This window comes from Nilaparvata lugens, chromosome 4 (genome assembly GCF_014356525.2).
Source record: "Nilaparvata lugens isolate BPH chromosome 4, ASM1435652v1, whole genome shotgun sequence".
In the NCBI taxonomy this organism is placed as follows: Eukaryota; Metazoa; Arthropoda; class Insecta; order Hemiptera; family Delphacidae; genus Nilaparvata; species Nilaparvata lugens.
In genome coordinates this window covers 66,407,024-66,422,961 of record NC_052507.1, presented here as the reverse complement: position 1 = coordinate 66,422,961, position 15,938 = coordinate 66,407,024, and the positions used below count along the sequence as shown (strand labels likewise).

The 15,938-nt window shown below is 34.8% G+C and overlaps 1 protein-coding gene across 1 annotated transcript in view; it reads right to left on the bottom strand.

The window, feature by feature from the left end:
- The window catches only part of LOC111044438 (DNA polymerase epsilon catalytic subunit 1), a 46,883-nt gene that overhangs the window by 30,286 nt on the left and 659 nt on the right, over window positions 1-15,938 (bottom strand). Inside the window, exons 2-8 of the mRNA XM_039427069.1 lie at window positions 13,956-14,079; window positions 11,387-11,605; window positions 9,743-9,972; window positions 8,463-8,706; window positions 5,842-5,991; window positions 4,582-4,748; window positions 1,126-1,372 (exon numbers count right to left, since the gene is read on the bottom strand). Of these exons, the coding sequence (XP_039283003.1) occupies window positions 1,126-1,372; window positions 4,582-4,748; window positions 5,842-5,991; window positions 8,463-8,706; window positions 9,743-9,972; window positions 11,387-11,605; window positions 13,956-14,079 (1,381 nt within the window). The remainder of the gene's footprint in view (window positions 1-1,125; window positions 1,373-4,581; window positions 4,749-5,841; window positions 5,992-8,462; window positions 8,707-9,742; window positions 9,973-11,386; window positions 11,606-13,955; window positions 14,080-15,938) is intronic.

Genomic DNA, 15,938 nt, shown 5'->3' with positions numbered 1-15,938 from the left:
GCAAAAAATACAGTCTGAAAAACTAAACCAAGTCTGAAAAGTGAGTGTTTTACTTCGGCAAGAATGAAATTAAGTTATATCTACATTATTCTTCAATTTATTAATTCAGTAGATTCAAAGGATAATAGTGATGATCGGAAAATGAAGAATAACCTTACAGTTAACACCAAATTTTTAGTGGATTAGTCCAGAAGTAATTGTAATACAACTAATGGGAGAGAACAGAGAATAAAGAAATCCCCACAAGCTTCCTGCTTATAAGGATGAATGATAAGAAGTCTGCCTTGTTGAATCCAAATAACCCAAGCTTGAAGCTACATTTGCCACAGTTTCCATCCTAAAGCGCGTTGCACACAGGTACATTAGTAGCGACTAGCTGGTAGCTGCTTTTACATTGTAACAGTATTGAAAAGTGGAGCCCCCCAAGAAGACTATTCGTCTGTGAATGGTGGAGATTTCCTAGAAGCAGATAGTAATAAAATTTAAGGAAATAAAGAGTAAAATAGTAATAGCCTAATAATAGATGTAGTATGTTGCCGTAGATACTAGAATAATACTGGGTGCAACATACAGACTATTACACTTCGTGTTATAAATTATTCGTTCAGGTTTTCGACTGTACATACTCACGTATCGTTAGGCTAGCCGAAGCAATGCTGTCAACTCAAAGTCGATCTAACAATATTTGTCTTATTTTAAAAATAATTTCCTCGTTTTGGACGGTGTCGTCACCTGAATTTGAAAGAAAAGATAGCTCAAGGATTGCCTTTTCTTATCTACCAATGCTATTACATCAGTGTCATTTGTAAAGGTGCGTATAGACCTGAGCGCCAAGAACACGCGCATTTCACTTTCCATCAGCTGAAGCTATGCTTATCATATCTCTACATTACTGTTTCTGTGAAGATACAGATATAATAAGCTCAACATGAGCTGATGAAAAGTGAAATGCGTGTGTTCTTGGTGCTCATGTCTGTACACAGATAAACATAAATGAAGAATAAAAGAACAATAATTGTTGATGAAAGATTGTTAATGGATAAATATCAATTGTTGATGAGAAAATCAAATAGATAGATCATGAAATAGAAAGATAATGAAATAAAATTAGTGGAAGGAATTTACCTCGTCAGGCTCCATAGGAATGATAGTGCAGAGTGCGAAGATGAAGGGATGCACGTATTTCATGTAGAGGTAGTAGGTGGCGACCGCATCGGACACCGAGTAGTTTGACAGCTGTTGCGGCTGCTCGGCCGCCAGCCGACACATGTCTTCCGGGTCCAACTCGACCGGGTCGTAGCGCAACTTCGCCTTGGCAACCGCCTTCAGGTTGTGCGACCCAACAGGCAGGTACGAGTCGCGTTTCACCCAGCTGTCAACAGTTTCACATCTATTCTGACTCTTATACTGCTGTTGCTGTATTCAAACTCATCTACTATTATGTGGGGTAATATCATAGAGAAACAATAGCGTAAGTAGATATCCCATGGTATAGGGAGTTTATGTCGCAACTTTTACTGTTATCTCAAGCCGATAGTCCACATAGTTCTTTCCCGTGAAGCTGTGTGACACTGGTAGTCTCTCACATTGTGCCGTTCATACACTCTCACCCCAACAAAACAGTAAAAATCAACAATAATCGATAGTAATCAGCTTGAGATGACAGTAGAAGTTACGACATAAACTCCCTATACCCTATACCATGGGATATCTACTTACGCTATTGATACTCTATGGTAATATGTACAGAGTGATCGAAAAGTCGCGCACATCATGAGATAGGGAATTGTTTGTTTGTTTTTAAAGCTTCCCAGAGACTCTAATTTAGAGTATAGGAATTGTCAAATCAGTAGCCAGCAAAATAATTTACAAACTTAATTTATTATTAGAACATACACAAATTACTTACGTTTTTACAACAAATGCTCAAAATGATTGCCATTTTTAAAAATGCACGCATGGACTCTTATTATCATGTTTGATGGCACATTTTCAGCACGTTTACATTGATGTTATTGATTTCTGTTATGTTAATCATTTTTTGTAAAGCTTTTTGGTATTTTGTTAATGGCAAATAAATTCATTCATTCAGTTCATCCAGTGTGTGTGTGTGTGTGTGTGTGTGTGTGTGTGTGTGTGTGTGGTGTGTGTGTGTGTGTGTGTGGTGTGTGTGTGTGGTGTGTGTGTGTGTGTGTGTGTGTGTGTGTGTGTGTGTGTGTGTGTGTGTGTGTGTGTGTTGTGTGTGTGTGTTGTGTGTGTGTGTGTGTGTTGTGTGTGTGTGTGTGTGTGTGTGTGTGTGTGTGTGTGTGTGTGTGTTGTGGTGTGTGTGTGTGGTGTGTGTGTGTGTGTGTGTGTGTGTGTGTTGTGTGTGTGTGTGTGTGTGTGTGTGGTGTGTGTGTGTGTGTGTGTGTGTGTGTGTGTGTGTGTGTGTGTGTGTGTGTGGTGTGTGTGTGGTGTGTGTGTGTGTGTGGTGTGTGTGTGTGTGTGGCCAGTTTAAACTCTTCCTTTAAGGTAACCCCACAGTTAGTGGGTTTATTTACCCCACTTAACCTACTTTTACCCCACTTTAAGGTAAAACTCGTTGCTCTTGAGAAAACGACATGCTTATAAAGCATTAAAATTGGTAACACCACAGACTTAAAGTGACTAGTATCCAGTTCAATGATCCCTAGATTTGTTGTAGGTACTATATTTGGTTCTATTTTGCAGAGTAGAAGCCAGCATAACTAAATCATGGAAACTACTTTTTACAGGATGTGAGCGACTTTCAACTGTTAACTGTTAGTAGATAGATAATAATATATTTATTTCCACAAAACAAGAAAAGCACAAAATAAACAAACAACATGTGCAAGTGTAAGAAGATAACCAACTACTTAAAGGGAATTCACCACTTAAGAATTAAAAGAGAAAAAAATAGTACCGATAAATTTGCTTTCTTCACATACACTAAAGATCTTTAAATAAAGATAATCTTATAAGTAAGAAGTAACTAAATTTACTTTTACAACAGAACAGTAATACTGGAGCTATGAGACACTCAGCTATCATATTTTTACATCAATAATTGTTAGTTCGTTTTGACTTAAACTGTTGACTCATAATCTAAGGCTAGGAGCACACCAGTTAGTCAAGACAAGACAAGACATGATCAGACACAATACTTCACATAGTTGCTTATGAAGACATGTCTAATTGCAATGACTAACCAGTGTGTGTTGCGTTGTAAACAACTATGTGAAGAATTGTGACTAAACGTGTCTGATCATGTCTTGTCTTGACTAACTGGTGTTGCCTAGCCTAATAAGTAACTAGATTCACTTTTACAAAAGTACACTACTATAGTGAGGTACACGATACAATGGCAGTATTTGATTAACTTTGGTGTTGCTATCCTTGCCTATGATCTGACAAACCAGATAGCGCTATCCTTTTCTACCTCAGTAACGTTGCCAGATCGTTTGACAATCTGCACATTTAAAAATTGGAACGAGAGAAAGATGTAATATACGCGAGCAACGCTATCCAATCTTTACTCAAGGTTACCTTGAAGTATGAATGTAGATTTAACTCATCATCATTTCACTTCATGAATTTTCGTTTAAAAATTTATCTACTATAGTGAGGTCCATGTTATAATGGCAGTGAAGAAAGATAGGAGAAAAACGTTGCCAAGTCTCTCCATTTTGCCACTGACTGTACACACCTGTTACTCAATTCATCCATTAAATATAATATAATAATAATTATCATTTTCTTGATAAAATAATCAATTTAATGTCAAATTGATCAAGAAAATATATTTTTTCATGATTTGATTCGAAAATTTGCTTTCATAACTGAGATCAGATTTTTATTTTTATACAAACCTGAAATGGTGGCTAATTTAAAAAGCTGTGATACAACAATCTGAATTTCAACAGAAATTGAGTTATTTGGTAGGTATTCTATTCCAATTTCCTTTTAAAATAATAGAAAAATAGAAATCCTATTTAAAATTAAGTAATTTCAAAGGATTAATTCTGAAATAACTTGTCAATATTATTTATACCGGTTCGAGTAGGTCTAACCTATACGGGTAGGCTAACTTAAGCATGGATGAAATCTAGGATGGTTAGTTATCAACTTTTAAAATGTCATTTCAGGTATTTTAATTTGTGTTTCTCATAAGGTAATGTTTAAAAATTATTCCATTGTTTCAAAAATACATTTTAAATCAATTACACGACTTGTGTACTCAAGTATTTTGATAGAATAAAGAAAAAAAATGACTGAGAATATGGTTTGTTCAGTTTTGTACAGTCACTGTCAAAAGTAAATATAAAATATTCTGGCAAATAGACAAAATTGCAAAGCGAGAGAGAGATAGTGCTATCTGTTTTGTTGTATGATAGAAAAGGACAGCAACAGTATTGTCAATCGTACACTGCCATTATAATGTGGACGTCACTATAGGAATAATGATTAAAACGATTAAATAAATATAGATTGATGCACTCTTAATACGCCATAACAACATTACTATTTTTAAAGGATAGCACTAATTAAGGACAAAAAATTGAAACATTGATTGAGGCGTACCAAAGACAATCCATATGAATGCAAGGACGGCAACTATAAACACCATCTCTGCTCTTCGAGAATCCGATAATAGTGTTCATATCCATGTCGTAAGTGGCAGCTCTCGTTTCAACGAATGGCCAGTCGAAGAAGTCGCCGTTGTAAGTCACAAAAATATGTGGTTGCACCTGAAAGCAAAATCACGCATTAGTATTCAAGTACATTATTATAATGTAACTGCTACTTTAGTGGGGTCCTTTGTAACTGAAAAAATCTGGTGTCACACAACTTTCCTTGCCGTTATGAGAATTGATCACCTGACGCTAGTGTTCACGCGCATCTCAAGTCTACTTATAAATAAAGATCTGAGCCAGCTGGTAACAGGACAATAACCCTGGAGACATACGAGGTCTGCTATCTCATCATAGTGGATGATTTAATAGAATCAAAAGTTGCCAACAGTTTGCAATTGGATAATAACATTTTCTCGCATATCGAGCTTATTTTCAATTTTAGGTGAAAATGTTACTGAACATTAATTATAGAGACTTTGTTTAAATTGTATCTGAAGCCTGATAATTGGGAATCTAAAATCAAACTTTGCATAGATGGGGCGGAGCTCCTGAAATTTTTACAGATATGAGACTTGTGGCAGGTGATAGAGCTTATCAATAACTATTTTAGGTATGAATTTGATCAAATTCGTTGCAGCCGTTTTCTAGAAAATTGCGAAAAACCCTGCTTTTGACAACATTTTCGCCATTTTAGCCGCCATCTTGAATTGCATTTGATCGAAATTGTTTGTGTCGGATCCTTATATTGTAAGGACCTTGAGTTCCAAATTTCAAGTCATTCCGTTAATTGGGAGATTTCGGAAAGCAATAAGCTACTTTCCTTATCTATGGTAATAGGGCAAGGAAAGTAAAAATGGCTCTAAAATAAAAGTAGATTGAGAAATTGAGTGCAATATATGATCGAGTAGCACGCCATTTCACAAAGCCTCACCTTAGTAAACAAATCCATGTTTAAAATGTTAATTACACCAATTTTAAGCTGCAAAAACTGTACAAATGATGCTCAGATTGTCAATGCAAAAGGAAAAATTTAATAAAATTTGTCTTATTGAAGGAGTTTGGTCTTCATGTGACTTGTACGTCTAACAATATTTTGTTTGAAAATTTCCAACCAAGTATTCTAGTAAGGAAAGCTAAAAACTAAAAATCTAAAATCTGAATACTAAATTGAGAGAAATAAACATAAAATTGTTTTACAAATACAAACCTCCAGAATATGGTCGAAAAATCGTCTTAATAGTGCGGCTTCATCAGGCTCATTGAAAATTGTAAAGAATCCTTCGAATTCTGGCTTGGGATTATACTCAAAGTCTTCAACTTCAGCAGCTATTATTTCACGGTTAGTGATGAGAAATCCCTAGAACAAGGTAAATATTACAATTTTATTGATGAAAGCTTGTAGAATAGAAAAACTTTGTTATACCCCATTTTAATAATATTGAAATAATTCAATTCGGATAATAAATTGTGAATGTAAGTTAATAAATGTCAGATATCAACAACCTGTTGGTTTGAAATACTTCTAAAATAATTAATCAACTATGTTCACCATGGAAGATTTCATGGACTCAATTGTCAAATGGACCCCAGTCACTCAATTGTGAATTTGTACTGGAGTTAGAAAACTTTCCCAACGAAAGAGTTAAGAATTCATTCATTCATTTATGCTTGTGACTTTTATTGGCAGAGATCCTCGTTGCACAGAGATGTTCTGCCTCGCCGTAATAACCAATATTAACTCATTCAATATAAAACAACTGTTTATAAAAATCTTCTTGTTTTTATAAAAGAAGTAACTTTACTTTCACCGAAATCCAACCTAATTAGTTACGGTACCCAACCAGAAACAGATTGCATACCAACATTCAGATTCCCGGGTTAAATAACTCCATTTAACTAGGAAAATGTTTCCATCTAGCTCATTGGCTTTACAGTAATATTCCAGTTGAGATCTCTGACATTGAGGGGTGTAGCGTTGCCGTATACAAGCGTTGAGTGAGCAGGTGGCTGCTCTACATTGGGACAGAGGCTTCGGAGGCTCTCCTAAATTCGCCTTATAGATGAATATTTCCTTTGAAAATGCCAGCATATTATTTCACAAATTCATCCGTATTATTATGTTTTTAATTTTTTCCCCACAGAATATTAAAATAATAAAGTTATGACTGCCGAGTGAAGCCCTTAAGCGTCGTTGAGCTGAAAATTATTATCATCATTTTTCAAGCGGTATGTTTATACTGCAATCATATAATTTTTTTTCATATTTTACTTTCAATTCCAAACTATGTTTAAGAATCATAATTTCCTTAATTCAAACCAGTGTATTTTAACTGTCTGATTTAGTTCGACTCCTCCCTGCACACAGACAAATCATTCACGCAGGGAGTATATTCTTTATATTTATTATTGTTACACTATTATTTTGTAAATATGTATTTCTTGATGAATAAATTTGAATTTGAATTATACAAACTTGAGCTTATATATGTTATATTGGGTAGAAGTTTTTATCACACACAAACATTTCACTTTCACCTCTTAATCTAGATATTTTATTCAAATTCTGTGACAGTGAATTCACAGTGAGTCACGATGACAAGTTTGTACCATCAACATAATTGACATAAAAACGTTTTTACTACTAACTGATTTTACGAGGACGCTAAAAACCCTACGAGAGAGCTTCAATAATTGAACGACAACTCAACTACCATACGGACGTGTGGTCTTCTGAAACTGTATTCAACAGTTTTTAATACTAAGGCTAAGGCGATTTCAGGCTAAGGCGATTTCAAAGCTATTCTACAGCATTGAAAAACCGAAAAAGCAAATTGCTATAAGTGAGGTCCACATTATAATGGCAGTGTACGATTGACAATACTGTTGCTGTCCTTTTCTATCATACGACAAAACAGATAGCACTATCTCTCACTCGCTTTGCAATGTTGTCTATTTGCCAGAATATTTCATTTTTACTTTTGACAGTGACTGTACAAAAGTGAACAAACAATATTCTCAGCCGCCATTTTTTCTCTTCATTCTATCAAAATATTTGAGTACACAAGTAGTATAATTGATTTAAAATGTATTTTTGAAACAATTAAATAATTTTTAGACATTACCGTATGAGAAACACAAATTAAAATACCTGAAATGACATTTTAAAAGATGATAACTAACTATCCTAGACTTCATCCATGCTTCAGTTAGCCTACACGTATAGGTTAGATAGGTTATTTATTCCTACCGGTATAAATAATATTGAAAGGTTATTTCACAATTATTTCCATTGAAATTACTTATTTTTAATAGGATTTCTATTTTTCTCTTATTTTTAAAAGAAATTGGGATAGAATACCTACCAAATAACTTAATTTCTGTTGTTTTGTAATTCAGATTGTTGTATCACAGCTTTTTAAATTAGCCGCCATTTCAGGTTTGTATAAAAATAAAAATCTGATCTCAGTTATGAAAGCAAATTTTTAAATCAAATTATGAAAAAATATTTTTTCTTGATCAATTTGACATTATATTGATTATTTTATCAAGAAAATGATAATTATTATTAGATTAAATTTAATGGGATGAATTGAGTAACAGCTGTGTACAGAAGTGGCAAAATGGAGAGACTTGGCAACGTTTTTCTCCTATCTTTCTTCACTGCCATTATAACGTGGACCTCACTATAGATTGTTACATATTTGTAACTTGTTATTTGTTTAATAAATAAAAGGGTTGAAGCGGTTGAATTAATACATTTCTTCGTCGTTCGATTCACTCACTTGTATTAAAGATCAATGCAGAAAAATCTAAGGAGAGATAACTCACCTGTCCATCAATCATGTAAGATATCATCATGATTTGATCAGTTGCCGCGTCTGGGAATTTAAGTGGCAACTTTGTGGTCTCAATATCAAACGCCAACACAATAAGGTCCGGCCGATCAATCAGGTCCTCCCGTTTTGTTATAACAATGTCCTTATTTTGGCCCATATCTTTCACATTGTACCAGGAGCCAACAAATATTTTCCTATCTATAGAGACACGCACATGATAAGGCACATCGTATTCTCTGTGAAAACGTAAAATTAATACACAGATAATTAAGTTATGTGTTTGATTTTTTTCAACAATTCAGAGCAGGCGAATGACGCAATTAGTAGGGAATACGAGGATTCATACTGTGACTACTATTGAGACATTCAATCCACGGGAAAATAGTTTGAAATAAATTGTGTGATCAATTTTACATAGAATAAAAGTGCATTTTCAGTAGGTTCAGAAAAATGGTTTTCAGAATGTTTAGACAGACACAATGAAAATAGAAAGAAGAGAATTGAACTGTCCCTTTTTAATACATGGAAGAATTTTATTGTAAATATTGAGATGCAGAGTAAAATGTTTGAGAATTCACCTGTATGGATAGGTTTGAAAAGTGATAAGTAGATAAAAGTGAGAGAGAGTATCTATCGGCAGATTTACTGCAAATTATCTTGACAATCTTTGGATGAGTGGCTGTATACACTTCCTGTTTACTACAAGAAATTCATCAGTATAGTCTAGTTGTTTAGGAAGCTTTTTAAAAAAAAAGATATTTGATGGTCACCTTTTAGCTAATATGATAGTCCAACTCGAGTCCTTAGGGAATCAAATCTTTGATGAAAGTCAATCAAATATCTATGACAAGATACATAATATACAGTATACAATATGATCACTTTTTACTTCAATTGGATAAACTGATATCCTTGTTCTGTTTATTCGTAAAAAAGTCATAAAATAGCTCTAATAATCAAATTATATATGCAATATGAGTGTGTAATGGAGCACTTATCTGGCACTCCAAGTCCAAGAATTTCTATTGTAAAGCAGAGAGATCGAGCAATCATTCTCACTGGTTTTGAATTTTTGACCCAATCAACGTAATTTTCGTAAAATGAAAAATGACTTGTACAAAAACGGACCTACCCCTGATCTTTCTTTTTGTAAATATCATGTGAAAAAATGTTGTAAGAGAATAACTTTTACAGTGACGGTAAATAGGTTTGCACAAACACTTTAATATAGAAGGATGAAATCTATTCATTCAATACATTAATTTTACAAACCTGATGTCAATAATGTTTTCCATCTGCTCGGTTTGTTTCTTTGTGGTTTCTGAATTTCCCGCATTCCCATGCAAAGTCGATTTCAACATCTCAGTATAATGTGCATTATCTTCATTGTGCTTATTCTTCCTAATGCTACTGGAGATCGCCGTTCTAACCTTCACCAAGTCACTCACTGTTGCAAACGATAATTTGAGAAACTGTTGTTTCAATCCTATCAAATGGTTTGGCTGGAAAGAGAACATTTTCATTAATAGAAGAAGTATAAGATATCAAATCAAATCAATTTATTTTTCCACATTGCATTACAAAAAAAATGTAAAATTCATAAATTCAATTATAAATAGAATACATCAATTGAAATAGAAAATGATACATTATTACATTAATGCTAGTACATAGATGGCGTGGAATTCCCCCAAGAAGACTATACGTCTGTGAATGGGGGAGAGTTCTTGCATGAAAATAGAGTAACATGTATCTTTATCTGTGCTATGAACTATTAACTTTATGTTCTATACAACCTATATAAGTAAATGTAACTGCTGTTTATAGTTTATTCATAAAAATACGTGATCAATAGCAGAGCAGAGTTGATTATAAATTTACAAGTGGGAGAGCAAGGGAACCTAAGACCAGCAATGAAGCGAAAAAGTTATATTTTAATTAAATTGAGCTGGTAAGTTATACTACATGTACGGTGAATGGAGCAGTTCCTCAGTTCCAATCCAGCCTATGCCAAAAAGCCACCCGACCAACCTACTTTCATACACCACGTCGCTGCAATTCTCAGCCTCCCTGATGACGTCCGGCAAATTCCTATAGATAATTTGAGCTAGGTAGTATGGTGATTTGAGTTCTATTCCATGCATTAATCTGCATATTAATTCATGACTAAAATCATGAATATAATTCATGCATATGTACTGAAAATGAGACTAATTTATTTGATGACTTGTCAAGTTCATTGTCAGAAAAATTTCAAAAACCTTCAATAGACTGAATTATGTATTTTACAATCCTCCAAGGAAATTGTAATTTCGTTTATTTTAAGATGTTGGCGATATTTTAGTTAATGTACATATACATAATTAGGCCTGCTCTAATTTTGGACATCGAGACTTGGGTAAACTAGTATTTTTTATAGTTCTGGTGAAATATTGAAATAGTTTTTCCAGAAAAAAATTAGAGCCTCTTGCTCTTAAATTCGGAAAGCACTATTTTCTAAAATTCTGAAAATCAAACCCATGTATTCCCAACCCTTCTTTGAGATGAGAGCTTCTGGATAATCTAAATATTACAAAGTTCCATTGCACTCAAAGAAATACAGCTGAACAAGACTTCTCCAGAGTTTTTATGGATAGCAGCATCATCATAATATCATCATCATTTGATGACTCAAATCATTTAATGGCTCATCATCATTACAGTGAACATATATAATGTTCACTATAAGGCGAATTTTATCAATTTAATAAAAAATGAATTAAATGACTTACATTTCAAATATTAATCATCAGAACAATGCAATCAACTTGAATATAATAAAATGTGCAACTTGCCAAATAAATAGGTTCATCGAGAGAACAAAAATATTTCTAAAGGCTTATTTCATTTACTACTGATAATTAGAAGGTAACTTACCAGATCTAGATCTTCCTTGGATACTTCTTCAAGGGCTGTGATTAATCCAGGATACTTTTTAGCGAGAAAAATCGAAACGTCTTTAATACATTCTTTTCTAGCAAGCACGTAGAAATATGGTTTGAAGATATAGGAAACTTTGAATCGTTTTGCATTCTCTTCCATGAAGTAATAGTCGACAGCACTCACCAGACGCTTGTCCTCATTCAGTATTTCAGTCTGCAAAGTATTGGAAATATCAAAGATAAAACAACTAATATTTTTTAAAAACATTGAAATAATGTAAAACAATAGCACAGCAAGATTCAAGATTTCTTTATGCAGAAAACATTTATACAAATGCATAGCATCGTCATAGATTAAACATGGTAAATGAATAGTATTTACATTCAAAGAAATAAAAATACAAACACAAGCATACAAACAGCAAACAAAATACCCTCAAATTAGAAACTCCTCTTTTCTATATGGACATATTTCTATTAACATCTTTTTAATGGCTCTTTTAAAATTACCCACTTCTAGCTTTTTTAAATGTGAAGGAAGCTTATTATAAGCTCTTATACTAAACTCCTTAAAGCAGTTCAATGTATTTGCATAATTGCACTGGTTCACTCTAAGAGATTCAGAATTTCTAGTGTAATGGTTGTGAATGTTGTTATTTACAGAAATACTTGCTAAATTAATTTTTAAATACATAAGGCATTCAAGAATTTAAATAGCTGGTACTGTCAAAATCTTGATTTTTTTAAATAATGATACACAATGAAAACGACTATTCACATTAGCAATGACCCTTAGCCTACTGCTCGTTTCTGTAACACAAATAGTTTCTTTACATTCGTATCATCACCCCAGGCAACAACACCATAGTACAAATGAGAATGAAGATAAGCAAAATACACTGAAATTAAAACACTCTTATCAACAATGAACTTCAATCTAGTTAACATAAAAATTCCCTTCGACAGTTTGCCACATAATAATTTGATGTGTATTAACATATAATAAAGAGGATAGGACCTAGTGTGGAACCCTGTGGAACACCTGATAACACTTTTAAATAATTAGAAAAACAGCCATCTTGAAAAACAGTTTGATAATATCTATCACTCAAGTAAGAGGCAATTAAATTGGTTGACATGTCATCGAAACCATAGAATTTGAGCTTTTGTAATAGGATGGGATGAGATATTGTATAAAAAGCTCGACTCATGTCATAGAAGCTGCCTAGTATATTACACTCATCAATAGAATAGATACAGTTTTCCATGAATTCAGATATAGCTGTATTTGTGCTTCTATTAGGTCTGAACCCAAATTGACTATCGGAGAACAGTGATTTATTTTAAAAAAACTCAACAATCTGACAATACAAAATTACCTAAAAGATTTTAGAAATAACTGGAATGATAGAAATCGGTCTAAAATTATTATACTCACTTGCAGAACCTTTCTTGGAAAGAGGAATTACTTTGACAATTTTTAAGCAATTAGGAAAAACGCCATCAAGAATACAATCATTGAACAGAGAGCTCAGTACTTCACAAATATGGGGAGAAGCCAGTTTCAACAAGTAAGAATTCAAGCAATACGATACGATATAATAATTTATATGTTAGTCAACATAATAATCAACATAGAAAAAGAAGTTTGGTTTGTTCAAATTTACCGTGGCCTTGGTTAAAAACTCTATTTAGGATTACAACATAGTGGAGCGGCTAAAGTAGAGGGTAATGGAGAAGGTAGTTCAGAGAGAGTGATTCTAAATGCCTCCGCTTCCTTCTACCTTACCTTCGCCGCTCCACTATGTTATGACACATTTAAATACCTGCATTACATTTCAACACTCTCAGCTACCTTCTACCTTCGCCGCTCCATCTTCCTTCTCCTTAAAACTCTAGGGTCACAACATAGTGGAGAGGCGAAGGTAGAGGGTAGCGGAGAAGGTAGCTGAGAGTGTTGAAAAGTAATGCATGTACCTACCATTGTTTTTTTTTCATTTTATTTTAACGTGTCTTTGTAATTAAATTATGGACATCAAATACTAAATATACCCGCTTTCTTCTACCTTCTAAGCTTTGCCGTTACCCTTATCCCTTACCCTTGTTCAAAATACAATATAAAACAGGATTAAAATGTAAAATTAATCTTGGCACTATCTCGCAGCTTTTTCGTAACATAATCTTACTGATTGTATTTGATGAACAAGAATAATTGTACTAATTCAGACCATAAGATGTTTCAACACTTTGGTACCAAGAGAAATTCAGCTGAACACTGAGGAAGAGGCTGCTGGATAGACCTCTGTAGTGGCTGCAGGAATTGTATGAGGAGCCTCCTCTCTTTTTCGTTACAGCACCTTTAAACCCCAGATTACTTGGTCTAACGACACTGCCAATATGAAAACCGCAGTCCTTGGCCACAACATAAAGTATAAGTAATTAAGTATGAAAAGAAACGATAAATGTAAGATAGTTTTAATTGTACGAGCATTGACACTAACTATGAAATACCAATAATAAAGGAAAATAAATTAAAAATACTAATTGTAAAATACCACACTCACAGTATGCATATTAATAAGATATCCTGTTTTTTCTTCATGATGTTTCAACCTTTTGAACCCATATTTTTCGTCAACAGCATTATTTTCAATAGCCTGACGTACTCTGAATTCCGAGGATTCTTCTCTGAAACATAGAATTGTTGTTATTAGTAAAATGCATTGCATGTTATTGCTGGTCCATACTAAATTCTACACGTATCAGTTCTATCAAGATGTTGCGCCTTAAAATTTCTGGGAAATGATATTCATAAAGGTCGATTTGGTTATCCACACTTTATATACGGTACTGCAATGATAAATTAATACAGGTAGTGAGGTATGATTATACGGTTTCCAGATGTGTGGGAGACAGGTTGTAGGCTAATATTTAAATATTAATGAAATCTCTTGGGTACCTTAATAGCCTAAACTATTGTTAAATATACTGCTTTTATTATGCCTAAATCTGCATCCTTTACCCATAATATGGGATCGATGGGGTCAAAAACATATAATACACAAAACAAAAACATACATAAGGCATGTTTAGCAAGACAGCATTTCCGACAAGTCATCACTCAATATATTCACCAACACTGTAGGCCTTGCTTTTCAAGTGCTTGGATACAACTCTCTCGAACGCTCTTAAATCCAACTGTTTCACTCCTGTAGGCAGCCTATTGAAGTATCACAATGCCGAACTCCTGAATCATACCTGTGATCTCTGAAGGCGTACTCTGGGAATATCAATCAGCTCTCGATGTCTGGTGTTTTGTTCATGAACATCAGTCCGAGTCAACATGTACGTATGCTGGTTCTTCTTGACATACATCAGACAGAGAAGTAGGAAGTGGCAGATCAGCCACTTAGAATACCAAGTCTAACAAAAAGGGGCTTACAGTGTGCGCGATATTCGCTTGCGGTGATGATTCGGGCAGCCCGTTTTTGCAGCTTCAGTATGTCCACCACCTTTGCTGAATGACCCCACATGAGTAGGCCATAGGAAACGTGACAGTGGAAGAGCGCGTGATACACCATGACTAAATAAGCCACAGTCACATGACCCCTCAACTTCAGCAGCAGAAAACAAATTCTGGATAGTCTTGTGGTCACATGCTGAATATGGCTGGCCCAGTTGAGTTTACTGTCCAGAACAAAACCCAGTAGCTTGACTGGGTCTTGATCGCCGGGAAGGTTTCTTGACAAGCTGCAGATGATATGCTGGGCCTTGTTTGCATTCAACTGGAATCGATTTGCCAGGAACCATGAAGTTGAAGACCGCAAATGTTCAGCTGACATCTCCAACACCTGCCGAAGGTCAGTGACCTCAATGATGTATCATCCGCAAACAAGAGCTTTGAACCATCACTGTCGTGGTCGTTTATCATAAATAGAATTGGTCCCAGGATTGATCACCGTGGCTCACTGGGAGTGGACAGGAAGAAGCTCCACCCAGAGACACAACCTGCTGCTGTCTCCCAGCCAGATAGGACACCAGAATGGATAGCGCTGAGTCCACTACACCATAGTAGCGCAGTTTCTCAATCAGGATGCAATGGTCAACACAATTAAAGGCTCTGCTCAGGTCGCACAGGGTCAGCTCTAGAGACTCTCCATCCTCAAACACCAGACCAATAAGTTCAGCCACTTTATTTACTGCATCCACAGTAGACCTCCCTCTTCAAAACCAAACTGCATACTCAAAAGAAGGTTTTGTCTTTCAAAGAAGTTCTCAAGTTGGGGCTTGATGACTGCTTCAACCACCTTTCCAAACACTGGAGTCACTGAAATTGACCTGAAGCTGTTAAGGCTCTGGTGGTCCTCCTTCTTGTAGACAGGAACGGTTCTTGAGGTTTTCAGGAAAACTGGAAAAACACCAGTTCTCAGGCAGTCGTTGACAGCTGCTGCCAGGGGATCTGAGATGGAATCAATCACCTCCCAAAGCATATAAGCAACATGCCGTAGATATCAGGACTCCTGGATGGTTTAAAAGAACGAATTATC